The sequence below is a fragment of the Polypterus senegalus genome, chromosome 1 (assembly GCF_016835505.1).
Source record: "Polypterus senegalus isolate Bchr_013 chromosome 1, ASM1683550v1, whole genome shotgun sequence".
Lineage (NCBI taxonomy): Eukaryota > Metazoa > Chordata > Cladistia > Polypteriformes > Polypteridae > Polypterus > Polypterus senegalus.
This window is the reverse complement of record NC_053154.1, coordinates 29360517-29382386: the sequence shown is the minus strand read 5'-3', so window position 1 is coordinate 29382386 and position 21870 is coordinate 29360517. Positions and strand designations below refer to the sequence as shown.

Sequence of the window (21870 nt, the reverse complement as noted above, 5' to 3'; positions counted from 1 at the left end):
TTGTGGTTTGTTGGTGAGTTCTTTAACACAACCAAACTAAAATGTAATTTTTGCTGTTTTTCCAAAAATAATTTTATTTTTTATCTTCCCTTTCTAGGTGCTTATGCTGAAATAAAAGTTATACAATCAGATCCTGTAACTCTGTTGCCAGGACAGTCACACCAGTTGTCATGTAAACCTTCTGGGTTTACATTTGGTACTTATAACCTGCACTGGATTCGTCAGCCTCCTGGTAAAGCACTGGAATGGGTGGGAGGAATCAACTATGACAGTAGCAGCCAATGGTATGCAACAGCTGTTAAGGGAAGATTCACCTTCAGGAGAGATAACTCCAATAGCCAGCTGTACTTAAAAACGAACAGTCTGCGGACTTCAGATACAGCCATGTATTACTGTGCTAACTCACGGTGAGTGGAGTGAATTGCCAGACATCACAAAAACTGGAAATTACACAAAAACATTTCTATCATTAAGACCTGCTGAGTTGGAAATAATATTTTGAATGAAGATACTGTACTGTTTTTAGGTATTATTTACAACAGCGACAGAAAACCACAAAACCACAAGAACACGTTGCTAATTCCTTTAAAATGTGCACAAAACTTTTTTTTTAGAACATTAAAACAATCTCGACAAGAACAGGCCATTCAGCCCAACAAAGCTTGCCAGTCCTACTCACTTAATTCTACTAAAATAACATTTAGTCTAGATTTGAAAGTCCCTAAAGTCCCACTGTCAACCACACTACTTGGTAGCTTATTCCATGTGTCTATGGTTCTCTGTGTAAAGAAAAAATTATTAATGTTTGTTTAAAGTTTACCCATAACAAGTTTCCAACTGTGTTTCCATGTTCTTGATGAACTAATTTTAGAATAACAGTGTTGATCCAATGTACTAATTCCCATCGTAAACTTTAATCTTTCCTCATAAGTCATCCCATGTAGCCCTTGAATCAACTTAGTTAGTCTTCTCTGGACTTGTTTCCAGTGCTGCTATGCCTGTTTTGCAGCCTGGAGATAAAAACTTTATACTTTACTCCAGATAAGGCCTTAACAGTGTGTTATAAAGCTTGAGTATAACCTCATTGGACTTGCACTCTACACATAGTGCTATATAACATTCTGTTAACCTTCTTAATGGGTTCTGAAGACTATCTAGCAATGGATAGTGTCAAGTCCACTATGACTCCTAGCTCCTTCTCAAAAGGTATACTTTCGATTTTCAGACCTCCTATTGTGTATTCAAACCTAATGTTTTTTACTTGTACATGTAATACATTTACTTACATTAAATTTCATCTGCCACAAATAGATAGATTATGTGCCAGTACATCTAGCTTGGTATCTGCAAACTTAACCAGCTTGTTACTTACATTCCTATCCAAATCATTTATATACAGTATATCTTGTCACGCTTGGGTCACAGATTTGCACAGAGACACAGGTGGTTGTAGAAAACAGGAATTTTATTCAAACACTGCAAACAAACATTTGTTTCTTTTTAAAAAGCTTAAACGTGCATCCATGACAAGTCAGAGATGACAGTTCCGCTAGGAGCAGAGAATGTCAGAGAGAGTAAGAGAGAGACAGAGAGAGAGATAAAAGCAAACAATCAATTCCAAAACCGACAGGCGCTGCGCAAGGCTTTTAAGTTAGCTTAGTATCGGCTTAGAGGCTTGTATTACGCATTATAGCGCAAGTGAGAAGGTAAAGAGCAATGTGAGGGTAGTCTATGTTTCAGGGTATTCCCAGGGGCGTCTGTGTCCTCTTGGGGTGCGATCACCCCTCCAGCTTACAATATATATATATATATATATATATATATATATATATATATATATATATATATATATATATATATATATATATATATATATATATATATATATATATATATATATATATATATATACTATTCAAAAAAATTAATGGAACACTTTTTAATCAGAGAATAGCATCAAGTAAATGAAACCTCTGGCTGGGATATTGATCTGCTCATTTAAGTAGCAGAGGGGGTTGTTAATGAGTTTCAGCTGCTGTGGTGTTAATGAAATTAACAACAGGTGCACTAGGGGGGCAACAATGAGACGACCCCCAAACCAGGAATAGTTTAACAGGTGGAGGCCACTGACATTTTTCCCTCCTCGTCTTTTCTGACTGTTTCTTCACTAGTTTTGCATTTGGCTACAGTCAGTGTCACTACTGGTAGTATGAGGCGATACCTGGACTCTACAGAGGTTGCACAGGTAGTCCAGCTTCTCCAGGATGGCACATTAATATTGTCAGAAGATTTGCTGTGTCTCCCAGCACAGTCTCAATGGCATGAAGGAGGTTCCAGGAAACAGGCAGTTACTCTAGGAGAGCTAGACAGAAGGTCCTTAACCCATCAGCACAACTGGTATCTGCTCCTTTGGGCAAGGAGGAACAGGATGAGCACTGCCAGAGCCCTACAAATTGACCTCCAGCAGCTCACTGGTGTGAATGTCTCTAACCAAACAATCAGACACAGACTTCACGAGGGTTGCCTGAGGGCCCGACACTCTCTAGTGAGCCCTGTGCTCACTGCCCAGCACCGTGGAGCTCGATTGGCATTTGCCATAGAATACCAGAATTGGCAGGTCCACCAATGGCATGCTGTGCTTTTCACCCTGAGCACATGTGACAGACGTGAAAGAGTCTGGAGAAGACGTGGAGAATATGCTGCCTGTAACGTTATTCAGCATGCCTGGTTTGGTGGTGGGTCAGTGATGGTTTAGAGAGGCATATCCATGATGGGACGCACAGACCTCTACAGGCTAGACAGTGGCACCTTGACTGCCATTAGGCATCGGGATGAAATCCTTGGACCCACTGTCAGACTCTTTGCTGGTGTAGTGGCTTCTGGTTTTCTCCTGGTGCACAACAATGCCCGGCCTCATGTGGCGAAAGTATGCAGGCAGTTCCTGGAAGATGAAGGAATTGATACCACTGACCCACTCCCACATTCACCTGACCAATATCCAATAGAACAATACAATACAATACAATTTATTTTTGTATAGCCTGAAATCACACAAGAAGTGCCGAAATGGGCTTTAACAGGCCCTGCCACTTGACAAGCCCCCCCAGCCTTGACTATCTTAAGACAGTGGATCTCAAACTGTGGGGCGGGCACAGGTCCCCCCAGGGGGGTGCGAAGTAACAAAAAGCGGGGCGTGAAGATGTGAAAAAAAGAAAACAAGAATCGAAAATATGAAAAATATATCTATTGAAACCAAAACAAATTAACTTAAACTACATTCTGATACTAGAAAAATAAATATAGTTAGAGTTAATAGAGTTAGATAAATGTCGATAAAAGTTAAGTAGGTATAAAAAATATGCATCTATGATATATCATTAATTAAAAAAGAACAAATTGGTATTAGTGGGCTCCTTTCAAAAAAACATTAGGGTGGCGCGATTAAAACTGTTATGAAAACTCGGGTCTCAAATACATAAAGGTTGAGAAACGCTGCTCTACGAACACAAGGAAAAACTCCCAAAAAAAATCCTTGTAGGGAAAAATGGAAGAAACCTTGGGAAAGGCAGTTCAAAAATGAGACCCCTTTCCAGGTAGGTTGGGCGTGCAGTGGGTGTCAAAAAGAAGGGTGCCAATACAATACACAGAACAGAACAAAACATAAATACGATATACAAATAAAAATGTTATAAGTATGGAGCAGAATTTAACAGTAGATGATATCACATAATATGATTTGGATTTGTTTAGAGTCCTGGAGACCTCAGCCATCAAGCTGCCTGCCCCATTTGGCGATTCCACGGCTGAAGCAGTGCTGGGCAAGCCAATCCGATGAAAGGACCCCTCTTTCCCATGATTCCTGTGATCCTCCATCAGGGAAGACTTTACCTTGGGCAGGCAAAACAACTTGGCAGGTGGGCCGTGGCACCAAGTGCCACATTTGAGTACCGAGAAGAGAAACAGAATAGGTGAGGGTTAGTAACAAATTATAACTATCATGTTAGTTATGTTTTAATGCTAATGACTGACAACAGAGATGCAGTGTGCATAGTTAATCAGCAGCTCTAGTCAGGATATGCTAAACTGAAGTAGTGAGTCTTCAGCTGGGATTTAAAAGCTGAGAACGAAGGGGCTTCTTACCTCGTCAGGTAAATAGGGACCCACACCTGCACGGGCATTTCTTCTCAGTGCTTGAAGTTGACAACTTGAATAGGCGAGTCTCGGTGTGTAAAAATCCATGCCAAGTAGTAAAAGCAGTAAAAAGTGTCCAGGGAGCGACTCCACATAAAAGAAAGTGGTAGAAGTGATCAGTGAAATAGAGAATAATAGAGAAAAAAGTAAAAAGATAAAGTCATACACGGAGCTGCTGGAATGGCTGCCACTTGCGGTGGATGTATGTGGTAATTTCTCAGAATCCTGTTTATTTAGAAAGTGCATTAATTTCCCAACATTTTTAAGATGGAAGAAACATAATTTGGACAACTTTGTAATTTTCACTTTAAATGACATCCTAGAGTCAAAGATAACTCCTAGATTGCGGGCTGATTCAGTAAAATTAATGGTGATTCCAACTGAGTTAAATGATGACAAAATATTGTTGTGATCAGTGTCTTTCCCTCCAACAATTAACATCTCTGTTTTATCGGTGTTTAAAGATAGGTACTTCTCATCCATCCACTTTGTTAATTCATTAAAACAACTAATTAAAGACAACATTGGAGAAACTTCATTTAATCTAAATGAAAGGTGTAGATGGATGTCATCTGCATACGAGTGAAAATTAACATTATGTTTCCTAATAATACATCCCAGTGGAAGCATGTAAAGTGAAAACAGGTAAGGTCCCAGTACTGAGCCCTGCGGGACACCATATTTCAGTTCTTTGTATAATGTTGCAGTACTGTCAGCACACTTCTGTACATATTGGAATCGATTTGATAAACAAGAACTAAACCAGGCGAGCACTGTGCAGTAAAATAGAATGGTCAATGGCGTCAAATGCTGCGCTTAAGTCTAACAACATAATTACAGTGGAGTTTCCTTTATCAGAGGATATCAAAATGTTGTTTACAAACCACATTAGTGCCATTTCTGTACTATGACCAGTGCGGAAACCAGACTGTAATCTCTCAAATAAATTGTAATGGTGCGACTGAAGCTGATTGACGACTACTTTTTCTAGTATTTTAGAGAGAAAGGGTAAATTTGAACTAGGTCTATAATTATTAAGTATGTTGGGGTCTAGGTCTGACTTTTTAAGTAATAATTTAATGACAGACAATTTTAGTGCATCAGGTACTGTGCCATGTAATAATGAACTATTGATAATGTTTAGAATAGGCGCTGCAAGAATATCCATTGCACTTTTTACTATTTTTGTTGGCACTGGATCTAGGGAATAAGTAGTGGGTTTCATTTTAGAAATTAAAGTTGAAACTTTCTGCTCAGTTACAGGATTAAAATTACTAAAGTGCTGATTGCAATGTGAGACAGGGTCTGCTAGGCTAGTATGTGGTTTGTATTGTGATGCTGAGATCTGGGATCTTATACTTTTAATTTTTTCATTGAAGAAGTTCAGAAAGTTTGTACTGTTAATATCTGTTGGTATTTTGCACTGTAGATCTGAATTCCCATTTGTTAATTTCGCCACTGTTCTAAACAGCACCCGAGGATTTTTATTATTGCTATCTATTATTGTAGAATAGTATTCTGAGCAAGATTTAAAGAGAGCTTTTTTTATATTTTTTAACACTCTCTGTCTATGCAATTTGAAAGACATGTAGCTTTGTTGTTCTCCATCTGCGCTCCGGTTTCGACACTCTAATTTAAGAGCTGTTAAATAAATCACAATTTTAATTAAGCTGCATGTAAATTGTCACACTATTTATTTTATATATTTCTCCTTACATTATTACATGGCTGAAGCACATGATAGAACATTATACTTAAAAACTATGCAGCAGTTAAACAAGAAAATAAAATATGAGTCTGGTGTCCACATGGATGGTGCTCTTTGTTGAAGAATCTTCTATTGTTGGTCACTACAGCACAGAGTAAAGGATTTAAAAATCCAAGGGTCACTGTTGCCCCTTTAAACCCAACAGACAGACACACAGAACACAGAGTAAAATCACCAAGAAAGTCTTTAATTATTTATCTTCTTGTAATAGTGCCCAAAAGCACCTCCGCCACCATAAACAGGCAAGTAACAAATATAACAATAGTATAAATCACACAAATCTCTCCTCCACACCTCCCAGCAAGCTCTGTCCTACTACCTCCCAACTCCAGCTCGCTTTCTGGGTCTCTAATAGTCCATTATATAGTCTTTGACTAGGAAGTGCTTCCGCTATTCCGTCCCCGTGACTTCCCAGCACTTCTGGATTAGATGGAGGACTTGAGTTTTTCTTCTATATGGGAGATACAAATCCCCAGATCTTCCTGCAGCGTCTCCTGGTGGCTCCCATGGTACCCAGCAGGGCTGTGATGCCGAACTACAAATTCCATGATGCCCTGCGGGAATACGGGGCACCGCTATGATGCAGGGAACTCACCGTCTGGCGTCTTGGGGGAGGTAGTGTCCCACAGTAGCTGCCTTCCCCATCTTTCTCCTCTTTGGGCATTCCAGTCGGGTTGAGCTGGTCACCACTATATATATATTGTGAGTTGGCCGAACACAGATCCAAACAGAATCGAAACAAACGAAGAATATTTGGGAGACCAGCCAGATCGTCCCATTAACTTAAACAAATGCCTTCTGGCAATAGGTAACATAACCCCACAGGGTAGAAAACAGAAAAGAAAATCAAGCTTTTAGCTTTAGCTATTACAAAAAATAGAGGTCTTCGTAGAGCTGCCAAACCAAGCTGTTAAGAGTTTTGTGAATAGGACACTGAAGCAGCAGACAAAAGAAGAGTATGGAACAAAAATATTGTAAATAATATTTAAAAGGCTTTGATATTGCTACACATTAATCCTAATAATTTACAAAACTGGAGTTTGTAGCTCAAAAATTAGACAGAGGGATACCACACTACCTTAGCCAACAGGTAAATTTTAGCTTTTGTTACTTTATCACACCATCACGCACTTGCTGCAAACTGTTCCTTTATTGTTTGAGTAAACGGGGTGGCCTGGTTGGCTCCCCAACATTTTCTCTTGATTCCTGTCATACCCTCAACTGGTTACACAGTTCAGTAAAATGAACGGAATGTAGTGAACAATACATCCAGCACCAGCTTAAAATAGGTATTTTGAAAAAGTCTCATCCTTGTGCGCAGTGTTGCCAGTATCAGCTTTGGCATTGAATTGGATTAGGCAAGTTTAAGAGTAGAGTGACATGAGGCCAGAAATTGGATGGATAAAAGGAGAATTTCCTTTTAAGATGTTACTTTAGGACTGATTATAGCTCTGTGTTTTAAACATTTAAAAATTTAAACTTTAGCACCAACTAATTCATCTGAATCACCAACATAATACTGAAAGGCAGTATGCCACCTTGAAATCTGAAAGAAAAATTAAAATTTATCAGGATCAATGACAAAAAACACATATTTGTTTCTGAACCACATCATAAATCAAAAGCATTGACATAACACCGCAGTGTGAAGGCTTAAATGTAAAATCAGTTTGTTACTTTGTATGATGCAAAAGCATATGCAAAAGCTTCTGATTGTTGTTAAATCACCTGTTAGTGTGCAAGGAGTTTATTGTACCAGTCTTATTTCCAAGTCAGCTAATTAGGTAGCTTCACACAATGAACTTGTCACTAGTTTTATTATATATGATTTTTATTATTTCAGGTAAATAAGGATTTCATCAACATTATTAATTTTAATTAGTTTCTTTTATATTTACTAATGTCTTATTTTTATTTTACAGATGCCCAGAGCAGCATTACCATGACCCAAACCAGCTCTGTATTTGCTCAAACAGGGCAAAGCATCAAGATCTCCTGCAAGATTTCTGGGTTTGTAATCCAAGACTGGTGGAAAGCTTGGATGCGACAGCCTCCTGGTAAAGGACTGGAATGGCTGGCCAGCTATCATAAAGAAAGTAGCTCGAACAGTTATTCCTCCACTATTAAGGGACGTTTTATTGCTTCAATGGATGTTTCCAGCAGTACATTTTTTCTGCAAATGGACAATCTTCAGACATAAGATTCTGCAGTGTATTACTGCACACGGCAAGTCACTGTGAGAGAAACCATTTCCCTGTAATACAAAAAGAGCACATTTCTAGTTCTGCTTTTGATGGGTTGGGGGTCTTCAATATGAAAGACATACAATTACAGCATGTTTGATACATGTCTTATAAAACCAGTACATGCTTAAAATAAAAGTAATCTCAAATATTAATTCTAAAGTATGGTGAAATATGGGACAAAAAACTAATAAAGCATGCAAGTTTATCTTCCAAAGAAAGAATATTTTAAGAATTACAGTATAATAAGGAAGTGAGCAGCTTGTTAGATGGAGATCAAAATAGAAAGGATCTCTAACCAGGACTGTGATTTTTAATGTGGCATATGAAATGTGTGCACATTGGAAACATTTGTTCATTGTGGGCAGTATGGGCAAGTGAAGTTGAAAGACAGCATAATAGGTATCACAAACTACTTATTTGGCTGGGGGACATAAAGTGGCTTTATGCCGGTCCACCTTTTGTTATTTGTCTCCCCACCTTGTAGAATTTGTTTTTTAAGCGTTTTTTTCCTATACAATAAATTAATGTTCTAATCCCTTTGTAAGTTTTCTATCAACAGAATAACTATTATATACACTTTAAATCTTGCATGTGTGAAAAATAATAACAAAAAATAGCTAGCTATATGCAAAATAATCATTACTTTAATTAATAAAAATGGGTTTTACCCTTTTTATTAATTATTTAATTCTAATTCAATAAAAAAATAAGAATAATGTTAACTTATTATTTTTCTTAAAATGTAAACATTTCTTATAACTTATTCTAAGTAAAAAAAAATTATGCTGTGAATTGAACACATTTAAGTTAAGTTAAATTTAATGACACGGCACTTCATCTCAAATCTCATTTCTTGGTCTTTACAACAACGTATTCAGCTGTAACATGTATCCATAATAAGAGCTATTTTACTACGAATGTGTAAGTATAAAGCATATTCTGTAGTGAATAACTAGTATTTCATTTCGTTAAGTTACAGACGTAAGCAGTTGTTGTTTTCACAAAACCTTTCTCTACACGTGGGAAACATGACGAGCAAGGTAGCATCTTTTTAACAACCTCCCTTGTTGATTTGCTTTAGAAAGCAAGCAAATTTCTCGGATAGTTACGTATGTTCATATTTTTTTTTATCGTTTAAAACTTTTATTTTACACAGAAAAAGAAAATGACACTTTGAGAATGATATGCCGTTTGTCCTAAACTACAACTTGTAAAGAACATTAAAAGATATTTTCTTAACCTTCACGGTATTATTTTACCTCTTATTTAATTAGTGTTCTGCATAGGTAATGTATTTTCTGGTTAATTTTTAACACTGTGATTTATTTAGCGATGCAAAAAAAAAAAACTGTTGTGATTTCCTGCGTCCTATTTTATTTCAGGAATTTCGCTATCACATACTGAAAAGCAGTGGAAAAGGCGGCCATTCATTTAACCGGATATGTTGGCGTAAATGCAGGAAGTGTTTGAAGAGTGGCATCTGCCTCAGGATTTCACTCTTTCACTCTCTATGTTCCCTTCCCTTTTGCCTGTCATTCCTGGGACATTATTTGATTGAGATATACTTTTTGTGTAAGTTTAAAAAAAAAAAGAAAATTCACATTGACATTTAAATGTCATTAATTCAGTAAAAATTATCCTCAGACATTTGACTTAATTTTGCTTTGAAAATATAACTCCGTTGTTGTGACTATCTGTGTATGTTCAAATAAATAAAGATATATGGAATTTTAGCATTTATTTGTTATACAGTCGTTACTGTTCAATGTTGTATTATTACTCACTTTTTTTGAGTAATTCAAATGAAAATCGGAGTAAAATAAAAACATTTTTGTCATTACTTATATTTAATCAAACTCATTAATTTTAGGTAAATTTGAGTAAATTAATAAATTAAATTTACTCAATAGTGCAGTATATTAAATCTACTGAAAAATATTGCTTGTAATTTGTTGCCTTATTTTTATAAGTACTTTTAAAACATTATTTTTTACAGTGATACTAGACACTATGTTATCCACTGAGATACACTGTGACTTTGCTTGCAACAACTGGTTGAAGTTGTGAAAGGAGTGGTGTTTGGTTCTTCTTCCATAATGGTTCACCATTTCAGGAAAAAGCAGAAGTAGTGAGGGGTTTTAACTTTAAATAAGACTTCCTATTTCCAATCCAGAATGATATTACAGAAGATTAAAAGCATACTACATTTTTGAAAAACATTCAAAAGGAGGATACGTAAAAAAGTGAGACTGCAAAGTATAAACAAAATCTCTGTTGACACCCTGGGCCTGATTACAAAGTGTCACATGATGTTTATACTGTGCCTCTGCCCTCTTCTGTTGTTTGCAGTTAGTCCTGTCCCATCATGTTAGTATCAGTTGGCAGCAGTGACAAATCTCAACCAAGCTCTGACTCTGAAAACCCTAGGCTTCACTTGTTGAGGGAGAAAGGCTGCAAGGGATGTTCTCAAATGTTGATTGTGCCTAATGCTAATGTTTCTGATACACATAATAACCAACCGAAATGAGAGGGGGCACCACTGGTAACATTGTCATCTCTCTCTTTCTTCACTGTGTGGAAAAGTGAGGGCATTTGACCCATCCCCTTCTGGTCCAGCCACCAAAAAACGCCATGCGTTCTGGAAGGAGGCATCATTTATTCGCTTGAGTGACCTGCTGGATGGAGCACCACTAGAAATGACTAAACTACCCAGCCCACCTTCTTACCAATTTTCTTAGTTTTCCCACAGAATGGGCCACATTCCAAAAAAGTGTTTTATTTTCAGTTCTTTTGGTTTTGTCTTCTTTGCTCGTCACCTAGATCCTCCAAAATAACACAAAGTCAAGGTATTAAAGCCAATAAAGTCGTACTTTCTACCACACTACTTAGCAATTTATTCCATGTGATATGGTTCTTTGTGTGAAGAACAACATGTTAATGAAATCTACCCTTAACAAGTTTCTAACATTGTCTATGTGTTCTTCTTCAGCAATATATTTTAAAGTGATAGCTGCAGATACATTGTATTAATTGCCTTCTTAATCTGAAACATTTTGATCATGTCACCTCTTAATCTCCATTTGTTTAAACTCCTTTAATCTCTGCTAATAGTGCATATCTCCGAGTCCTGGAATCAGCATCAGCATCTATTTAGTAATATGGAGACCAAAACTAAACACGGTACTCCATGTGAGCGTGCTATACTACTTCAGCATGACCTCCCTTAACTTGTACTCCACACATTGTGATATATATAACCTAATGTCCTATTAGCCTTCTTGATCACTTCTGTTCTTGTCTTGATGTAGAGAGTGATGAGTCCACTATGACTCCTAAGTTGCTCTCATAAGGTGTACATTCAACTTTTCGACCTTCCATTGTGTATTCAAACCTCCCGTTTTAACCATTTAATACCTTATAGTTACTAATATCAGATTTTATCTGCCACAAATATGCTCAAGACAATCTTCTCCAATCTAGGCAAATCTAGATAATGGGGCCTCTCAGTTTTTGACATCTGTCATTTCTTGATAAATTCCTATATATAAAGCTCTACTCCTTGAAAAATGACATGAGCACTTTTACATTATTGATAAGTGTTACAATTTTAAATTGGAAGGATGGTGGAAGGTGCAATCAAGAAATAGAGGCAAGGGTTATAATACTATGAAAATGCTAATACACCAAATCAACATACCTAGAGGTGCAAACCGATACTCACAGTCAAGAATCAATGCCAAAAATTCAGGCCTAACAATAAGATTTTCTTGGAGTTGCCTTCTATTCACACTAAAGAAAGAAACAGCTCTTTTTGGAAAGGTTTTTTGAGCTGCCCCCTCTCATTATAATCCCTTTGATACAACATTTAGCCTATCTATCAGCAAGACACATGAAAAATGTCATTATAAATTTGTTCAGCCATTTTTTCATGATCATTTTACGGTTTTATTAATATAGATTTGGCATTTTATAATTCTTCTCTCCGGATGTGTGTTTTGTTATAAGATTTAGCTTAAAATTTTGGGATTCTTTAGGGTATTATTTTGCACTTTGGACATTTTGGATTTTTTTAAATAAAAGTAAGTTATTTTGCGCCCAGAGTTTTTTGGTTTTCATCTAGCATAAGTTGCTGTTTTGTAAAAATGTTTTCTTGCAGTGATTTTGTGCCTAAATAAAAGGAAATTGCTACCGATCGATTGCTCTGGTGAATGACATAGGCAGAAATTCACTTAGATGGTGGTAAAACAGGATTTTCTATTACTCTTGTGTAGCTTTTCCCAAGCTCCCCATGAAACTCCAGGTGACTGAATGTATCCTGATCATTTATGGACTTTATGTCAGTTCCAGTCAAATAATGTTTCTTCTTTCACTTAAGAAGTATTGTAAAGTTTAGGAAGATGATCTTCCTCCATGAAGTTGAAAAATGAGTCAATGCCCTTATTACTTCTAGATTGTATTATTATAAAGCTTTGCTTTGTGGCTGCTCTTCAATGTTCTTTCACAGACTTCAAAATTCAAAATGCTGAAGCTACCCTGCAAAAACTAGAAAATATGTACAGGTACATACAGCCCCATTGAGTCATCTTTACATTTTCTTTTTGTTAATTTCAGTTATCTGTTAGTGTTGTACTGCATGGTTTGGGACCTCAATGTTTGACAGACATTTAATGCTTCTTATCTACTCAGATCACAAGGAGCAGGATACCTCAATATGCAAAGCCACTGGTGACAAAAACATGTTCCCTACTAAAGCACCTCATTTATGGTATAAACGTCCTAAATTTGTATGAGATTCAGGCACTTTTCCAGTGTTTACATTTGTTTATTTAGCCATCTTACCGTCGTACCTGGTGAGATCTAAGCTTCTTCTGATTTTTTTAAATCTTTCAATTAAAGTTACTTCTGTATTATTTTAAATTTATGGAAGACACTTTAATTTTTTTGCTCATTTTAATTACCTGCTGCCAGCCCAGGGAAGTTTTTTTTTCTTTTTTTTAGAGTGCAAAGAAATTTTACTTTTCACTGACGTCTTAGATCTGCTAATTGAAAACTAAGGTCCAGAAATCTGTAAAGCTGTTTAGTGTAAGACATGCTTCATAAATAACATTTGATTTTGATCTGATTTCCTCCACCATCATGAAAGACATGCTGGTTTAATTGATTGGGGAGTCCAAGCTGTGCCTGTTTTGGGTAGAGGAGGCTATGTGATGAACGAGGGTCGTGTCCATTCTGTTTCCTGCATTGTGCCCAGTGCTGAAAGGATAGGCACTGCCCCCCATTCCCCTGAACTGGATTATATGTGTTTAACAATAACATGTCATGTTACATTATGTTGTAAGATATTTAATGAGATCGCTGGATGATTCTGTTTCAAACAAGTACCCACTGAGTTTTTGTTTGGTCAGATGAATTCATACTAGGATCAGATAAACTATTGAAGTTAAATATGTATGCTTTTATCAGGACTTTTTTCTGTGAAATGACAATAAGGGTGGGAAATTCTTATATAAGGGGGTTTCCAGAGAAGTAATATCATGTGGTTCATCTAACCCACCTCTTCCTAAATGCATGCAAAGCTCTGTCTGCTATTTATTCTGTTCTAGTGCAGTCTGTGAAATTTAGACAAACAGCAATACAGTCCTCCTAATAACAGTAAAGCTGAATTATTTTATAATATGAGGCTTATACAGTTGATTTTATTTGCAATGTGCATTTTTGGTAAGTACTTCAACACAATGAAAATATAGGGCAGGCTGGGTATTGTTACATCAAATTTTATTTTCTTTATCTTCCCTTTGTAGGTGTTCACACTGAAATAACTGCCAGGACAGACACATAGGCTGTCATGTATGGCTTCTGGTTTCACATTCAGCAGCTACTACATGTACTGGATTCGTCGGCCTCGCGGTAAAGGACTGGAATGGGTGGCAGGAATAAGCAATGGTGGTGGTGGTAGCCAGTGGTATGCATCATCTGTTCAGGGAAGATTCATCATCAGCAGGGATGACTCTAACAGCTTGCTGTATTTAAACATGAAGAACCTACAGACCACAGACACTGCCAAGTATTACTGTGCAAAGGACGCACAGTAAGTGAAGAGTAGCGTCATTCATAACAAAAACTGAAAAATATTCAAAAAAACTCCCATTGGGGAGTAAAACCTAAACAACTTTTGTGCTCAGAGAGTTTATTTTGATAGAAGCATTGTTTCCCCAGCTACAAAAACCCACAAAACCACAGGAACAAGTGTTCAACTCACGAGACGCATATCTACAGTTTATCCATCCATCCATTATCCAACCCGTTATATCCTAACTACAGGGTCACGGGGGTCTGCTGGAGCCACTGCAGGGCACACACACACACATCCCCAAACACACACTAGGGACAATTTAGGATCACCAATGCACCTAACCTGCATGTCTTTGGACTGTGGGAGGAAACCGGAGTGCCCAGAGGAAACCCTCGCAGACACGGGGAGAACATGCAAACTCCACGCAGGGAGGACCCGGGAAGCGAACCCGAGTCTCCTAACTGTGAGGCAGCAGCAGTAGAGCACCCTCTACAGTTTATTTTGAACATATATATACTGAATATGTTTAATTATTGGAGCATTTTTCCAGTAATGTCTTAAATTCAGGAATTTCTCAAGTTTAAAAACATTTAACTTGTCTTACTTTAATAAGATACATTTTTGCAGATCTTAATAGTCAATCACTTGGAAGAAGACTTTTTTCATCATACATTTTGAAATTCTTCAAAATGAAGCATAGATAATGTTTGAGCCGATAATTCAAAAATACTACAGTATCTTATACCTTCCATAGCAGCAGCGAGGCAGTGACCAAGTTGAGTGCTGATTCCCCGGTCATTGTCTGCAACAACAACAATTTATTTCTTATACAGTGCCACAATGGGCTTTAACAGGGCTTGTTTTTTGACAGCCTCCAAACCTTAACTCCCTAAGAAGACAAGAAAAAGCTCCCAAAAAATAGACCCTTGTAGAAAAAAAATGGAAGAGATCTTGGAAAAGGCAATTTAGAGAGAGACTTCTTTCCAGGTAGGTTGAGTATGCAATGGATGTCAAAAAACAGGGTAAATACAAAACACAAAACAGAAGACAAGTAATCCTCTTCACAGTGCTAGATGACCAATCTATCATTGCCACCTCAGGAATACAATACAATAGCACAAACTACTAGGAAAAATACAATAATGGATTACATCACTCACTAAAATGAAATGTCTGCAACACTTGTGTATGTTCCTTCTGTACCCCATTGTTTTTCTCAAAGATGTGAAGGTCAGGTAAAAATGGCTTCTATAACTTATCTGGGCTTGACTGAATGGGAAAGTGTGTGCCTTTGTGTGGTCTTTCAATGACTGGAATGCCATCCAATGTTGCCTCCTGCTTTGTGTCTTATGGTGCAGGTATAGTCTTCTCCTCTCTTTATTCAAATAAAAGAAATGGCTTCTTCTAAAAATGTGTGAAGAGTGAGCTATGGGAGATAGTTTACATGCTCAAATAGTATAATTTCTCAGTTGGATCTCTACTTTTGTCCCTCTGCAGACTGACTGAAGACTGTACCTTCCAGTAGCTTCACCTCTGATACTCCTACTGATGACGTCACCTCCAGCACCCCTTAATGATGTCCTATCCAGTCCTGAACCCACCTCTACAGACATCACTTCCTTTTCCGGCCTCCCTGACTCCACCTTTTCCTGCTTCTGCAATTATATATATGACAGAACGTCCTTGTTAGTAAGTTCCATTTTGAAATCTGATTGTAAAGAAATATGTTCTTTATTTTTGCTGCCTATTTTTCAGTATACAGGGTGGCCATCCCCAAGCCTTTTTCTGCCAAAAGACTTTACACAATAGAGTAAGAAAATGCTTATAAAGCATAAATGAGTGTACATTTTTCTACTTTAAAAGCTTTCTAAGAAAGAATCATAATTTTTTAATGCCCTTCATTACTGATTATTTTATTAATGTCACATCAATGCTCCACCTTATTCAACTATATCTTATATCCTTCACCCTGTATTGATCATTTTAATGAAGTGATCATTTAAATTCACCATTCCTTTATATGTGCTGCCTCAACATTCTACAGAGTACGAATAGGGGTATTATTTTTTTTTACAGGAGTCTCTTCATAAACTATAAAATGTGCCAAAGCCCACTAATAAATGCTACCAAGCTGACACATTTTGCTAAAAGATTTGTGTCACAGTTATTGTATATGAATTGAACAAAGTTTTCCAATCAACATTACAATTTCAGAGGGAGATGATCACAGCCACTTTTGTTAAATATTTGCTGGTTTGTAGAGGATATTTTCATTTATTTCTGAATACACCCATTCCAACTCTGTTTTCTCAGTAAAGAAACACAGCAATGGTTTGATTGCTCAATTTGTATGGGTACACTAACTTTCAGTTACACATTTTTCTTAATTGCTTACCCTTCCCTAAGTTATAACGGACTTAACCACCAATGCAATAAGACTTTGGTTGAATTAATTGCTCCTGCACTGTCATTACATCAGTAAAAAATGCAGAAAAAATTTCACTGCATCATAAATCACAATTTACAAAGACTACTTTTAAATTTACCAGTCCCTCTTTTCATGTTCATCCATGTCAAAATTATTATAAAAGTAACATGATTAATTTAATCTATCTCTCTTCGGGTTTCCCTGTGTGCACTGAATGGAAATTAAGGACACTCCTGAAAAAAAAACTGCAGTTGACTAGCTTAAAGTATATTTACAGGAAATTTAGATACATCTAATCCAAGCACTGCCTTTATTATAAAAACATATTAAAAGATTTCTTAGAAAAAAATCAAAATGTTACACCCCTTTGCAAAAAATCTAATTAAATTCACAATTTTAAATCCAGCTTCTTTTGAAGAACTGTGCCTTCCTGTATATGATCTAAGTTATATATCTCAGATGTTAAGCCAAATATAAGGTCTCCTTTACAGAATCACACTACATTGAACTCGCCTAAGAATGTTTTGATTGTCTACATTTGTTTTATGTGAAGTGGTATTTCATTTATACAGTTCCAAACTCTCGTTGTCTGCTCCTCCATGAAAAAAAAGATCTTTTTAGAGGTAAAAATTTACTATATACATATATAGTAAATATATGAACAAAAATAAAATAAGAATGCACCAACCAGAGATTACTTTTTTTTCACAAACGGGTTGTTTCAAAGTATGTAGTTTTTAACGTGTTGATGTTCTCTAATTGAGCCAAGAGAAACAACATGAGTGTCCATCTCTTGCTCCCTTGGTCAAATGACAGTTCCTGTTGTCTGTTCTTCATCTTTGGAGGTCAGTGTTTGGAATGGAAGTGACATCAGGTTTCTTCCAGATGTTGTTCCTCTACTCTACAGAGAGACTGCATGAATAACTATTCCACTCCCCTGTAACATAATCCGCATAAGAGACTCACTGTGACAGTGTTTATGTGACTATATACAGTAAAATATCAGTCAAGTAAACAGTATCACGATTATTTCTCTGTTTTACTCCTTATGTTTGCATATTTGTTTTGTATAAATATAAAACATTTATTTTTAAATGGTTCATCCATGTTTTTGTTTACTTCTAGTTGTCGCCATTTTGTGTCACAGTAGTCATTTTGCAGTCCAGGAGGTTGTGCAAATTACCTCATTGGCAATACAGTATAAAGACTTCTGCAAAAGACACATAATTATACAAATTTGATGGATTTAAATAAAAACTTTGGACATTTGCTTGCTTTATTTACTTTTTTGACTTCATGGCTTATGACTTATTATTCCTGTTTTTGATTACAGTTCTTTGGCATGATTTTGTTTTGAAACTCTTTTAATTTTCTGGCTACAATCTCTTTTCTCTTTAAGTGACTCCTCTCCTGGTCATTCCACTCAATTTGGTTGAATTTTGTTGATTCCTTAACAACTTTCTTGTATCCCAGTGCTACCTTTACAAAGAAGTGCTTAGATCATATGCCAGATGTCACTACCAAAGAAACAGAATATATCCATAAACCTGAAAGAAATGTATCCAATTGTATATCAAATGTTTCACCTTGGATAAAGGTGGCAGCCAAGTAAATAAATACAAAGAAGAAATAGCAGCATTCAAAACCTTAGAAAAAATGAGGAAGTCCAAAAAACAAAAGGCTATGCTTCAGGAAAAAATTGACAAAATTGTAACAGGTACAGGGACTGAATATAGAACTTTTATCGTTACAAATTATCTTTTTGAGAGAAAAAATAAAAATACAATGTACAATATACCTCTTTACTCCTAATTCATATTAAGTACATTTTGGCAAATACATAAAACATTAAGCCTATGGTCACGGGGCGGCACGGTGGTGCAGTGGGTAGCGCTGCTGCCTCGCAGTTAGGAGGCCTGGGTTCACTTCCCGTGTCCTCCCTGCGTGGAGTTTGCATGTTCTCCTCATGTCTGTGTGAGGTTTCCTCCCACAGTCCAAAAACATGCAGGTTAGGTGCATTGGTGATTCTAAATTGTCCCTAGTGTGTGTTTGGGGTGTGTGTGCCCTGCGGTGGGCTGGCACCCCACCCAGGGTTTGTTACCTGCCTTGCACCCTGTGTTGATTGGGATTGGCTCCAGCAGACCCCTGTGACCCTGTAGTTAGGATATAGCAGGATGGATGGATGAACTGGTCACACACTGAAGTTAACTTCTTCCTTGCACATATGTTATAGTGACACACTTTGGGTATAGACAACAGTCACCTGAAACGTATACAGCTACAATAATTTGCTGTATCAAAACATTTACAGCAAAACTGCATTTTATGAATGGTTATCAAAGCTTAGTTAACAATTCCATGGGAAATGATTTTTATTGTAAAAGAAAATAAAATAAAAATGCAAAATAGAAAAATGTATACAGGTATTTGAAAGTATTCACATCCATGGCTTTTCATGTCATTTAAAAGCATAAAGAAAATATATGGGAGTAGCCTGCAACAGCCAGAACAACTGAGCAATGAAGATTGGGAAGATATATAATATGGAAATTGGAACATGCAAACTCGGGGCTGAAGTTGCTGCAAAAGGGTTAGCTACCAAATAAATACCTAAAGACTAAAGGGGCGGGAGGTACTTTTGAATTTTGGATTTTTCAGTATTTTTATTTATATTTTATTTATATTACAATAAAAGTAATTATGCCCCATCAAAATGTGAAGTTGCTTTTGTTAGTCATGTAAAATATAATATAATTTTAATGTGTTTTACCATAGCGGAGTGCAATAGAAAACTGTCAATTACTACACCCACATATTGTTTCCTTTTCCTGCTCTTAAAAAATATTAAAATAAAACATAATTAATTAAAACATAAAAAATATAAACCAGAGGAAGCCATTAGAGTATAGTGCAGAGTTAAGGCTGTTGCCTCACAATTCCTGACTCAGTCAGAGTGTGTTTGTTCTCCCAGTATCTGCATGGTTTGTGCAACAAGTAAATTTGCTTTCCTCCCACAAATTTAAACATGTATGAATTGGTGACCCATAACTGTCCCAGTCTTAATGGGTGTTTGTTTGTGTGTGTGTGAGTGGGATCTGTAATTGACTGGAGTTTTCCCGCTTAATTGGATAAGCTAACTAGAAAGTGGAATGGTGGAATTCATAAATCAGTAAATAAAGTAGTTGAAAAGGTTACTTAAAACAATATGTTTCTTTTAAATCTTATCAAAAGTCAATGTATTAAAAACCCTTAGTACTGGAAAAGTTTAAATGTGTGCAATCACTTTGTTATTTTGCATAATGTAAAAGTATGCAAAAGGTTTTAGCTGTGAATAAAACATGCATTGGTCTGGGGAGCCAAATGTATTTCAAAGTGAGCTAATTAGATAACTTCACACAATGAAGCATTCACTAACCTTACTGTGCCTGATTTTTATATTTTCAGGTAAAGTAAGATCTTATTTTTCAACAATTTCTTACGCCTGCTTATTTCTTATCTACTAATGTGTCTTCTTTATTTTATACCCACTAATGTCTTCTGTTTCTTTCACAGGAGCTCAATCCAGCATTACGCTGACTCAGCCCAGCACTGTATTTGCTAAGCCAGGTGAAAGCATCAGGCTCTCCTGCCAGGTGTCTGGGTTTACAATCCAAAGCTGGTGGAAAGGCTGGATCCGACAACCACCTGGTAAAGGACTGGAATGGCTGGCCAGCTATTATGATGAAAGTAGCTCAAAGTACTATTCCTCCACTATCAGTGGACGTTCTGTAGCCTCAATGGATATTTCCAGCAGCACATTCTTCTTACAAATAAACAATCTTCAGACACAGGATTCTGCGGTGTATTATTGTGCACGCACAGTGAGGCAAAGCACTTTCCTGTCTGACAAAAATAGAACATTTTTGTTTCTGCTGTTAAAAGGTACTTTTGTAACTAAAATGAATATTATTCTTAAGGCAACAAGTGATACTAGAAAAGTAATGAACTTCAGAAATATCTATCTATTCAAGGACAACTGATGGCCAAGGCAACAGTCTTGATGGCCTGCCTTACATAAGAAGTTTCAAATACCAGCAGTCTCTTGGGGTATTCAGTCAATGACATTTGTTTGGCTAGAAGACTTCAAGTGGCTTACTGTCAGCTCCCTATTCCTTCTCTCTCATTGCAGTGCCACAGGGTGATTTTGCTTCTGGGGTAAACTTTTATAAAAGTGTACTGTTTTGTGGCCATGCTAATTTTTTAATCAAAAGAATACATATGTATTTTTTATTGACATGAGGGTAAGTCAATAACTATCTGATTTTTTATAATAATTTTGTTTGGGTTGGCTGTATAGCTTTTCTCGTGTACATATGGGAACATCATATATCTGTCAAGGTGGTAAAGTTTCGACCTTGATCAGTCAGTTTCTCTTGTTATTTTCTTGGTGTAAACTTGGCCATTCTGCTCTCTTGTTTGTTCCAAAGAAGAACAGGGAGCAGTGAACCACTTTTTATGGGTTGAATGTGTACCAGGGGCCGAAATCTATAGAAGGTCTTCTGCACAATATAGAGACAGTGTTTTACCACGGTTGAGCATTTACAAATGGTTAGAGAAGTTCAAAAATGGTTTGACAAGTGTTAAACCAGAAGAAGGAGTGTGGCACCCATCAACATCCACTACTGACGACAACACTGTGCAAGTCCATACCATTTCTCTGATGAACTGAAGAAGGTTTCAGTACCTGATAAACCTACAGCCCATTGAAAGTAGATCACTGCTCACTGCTCTTGTTTGATGCTAATCATGGTGTGGCCATGTTTACTACTAGAAAACAAAATGAGAAACTTTATCATTGTTACCACAGACACACATTTCTACATATGTAAGATGTACAGCAAACCCCCAAAAAAAATTCACAAAAATTTGGATAAATGATTGTCTTGCTCTCAAACATTGCAGCCAAACATATCTTATCCTCTTGTCAACTACAGAAGAATGCTGACATGTGACCTTAACCCTGCCTACAGCTATTGGTTGCATTGATCTGATTGGCTTCTGGCCGCATTCTCTTTGTTGTTTTGAATTGCTCATATGACCAGAAAGTGATACATAAACCTCAGAAAGATGCCAAGGAGCTTAAACAAATTCAAAAATGGTGTGACTATTGAAGGATACAGAAAAG

General features: G+C 36.7%; 2 gene segments (V, D, J or C); both read left to right on the top strand.

Annotated features, from left to right (window-relative positions):
• Window positions 1–7719: 7719 nt before the first annotated feature.
• LOC120523716 lies at window positions 7720–8181 on the top strand. The segment is given in 2 exon segments: window positions 7720–7802; window positions 7882–8181. Coding segments are annotated over 2 exon segments (324 nt in total).
• An 11899-nt stretch (window positions 8182–20080) lies between these two features.
• Window positions 20081–21414, top strand: LOC120522842. The segment is given in 3 exon segments: window positions 20081–20150; window positions 20259–20627; window positions 21173–21414. Coding segments are annotated over 3 exon segments (657 nt in total).
• The last annotated feature ends 456 nt before the right edge of the window (window positions 21415–21870 follow it).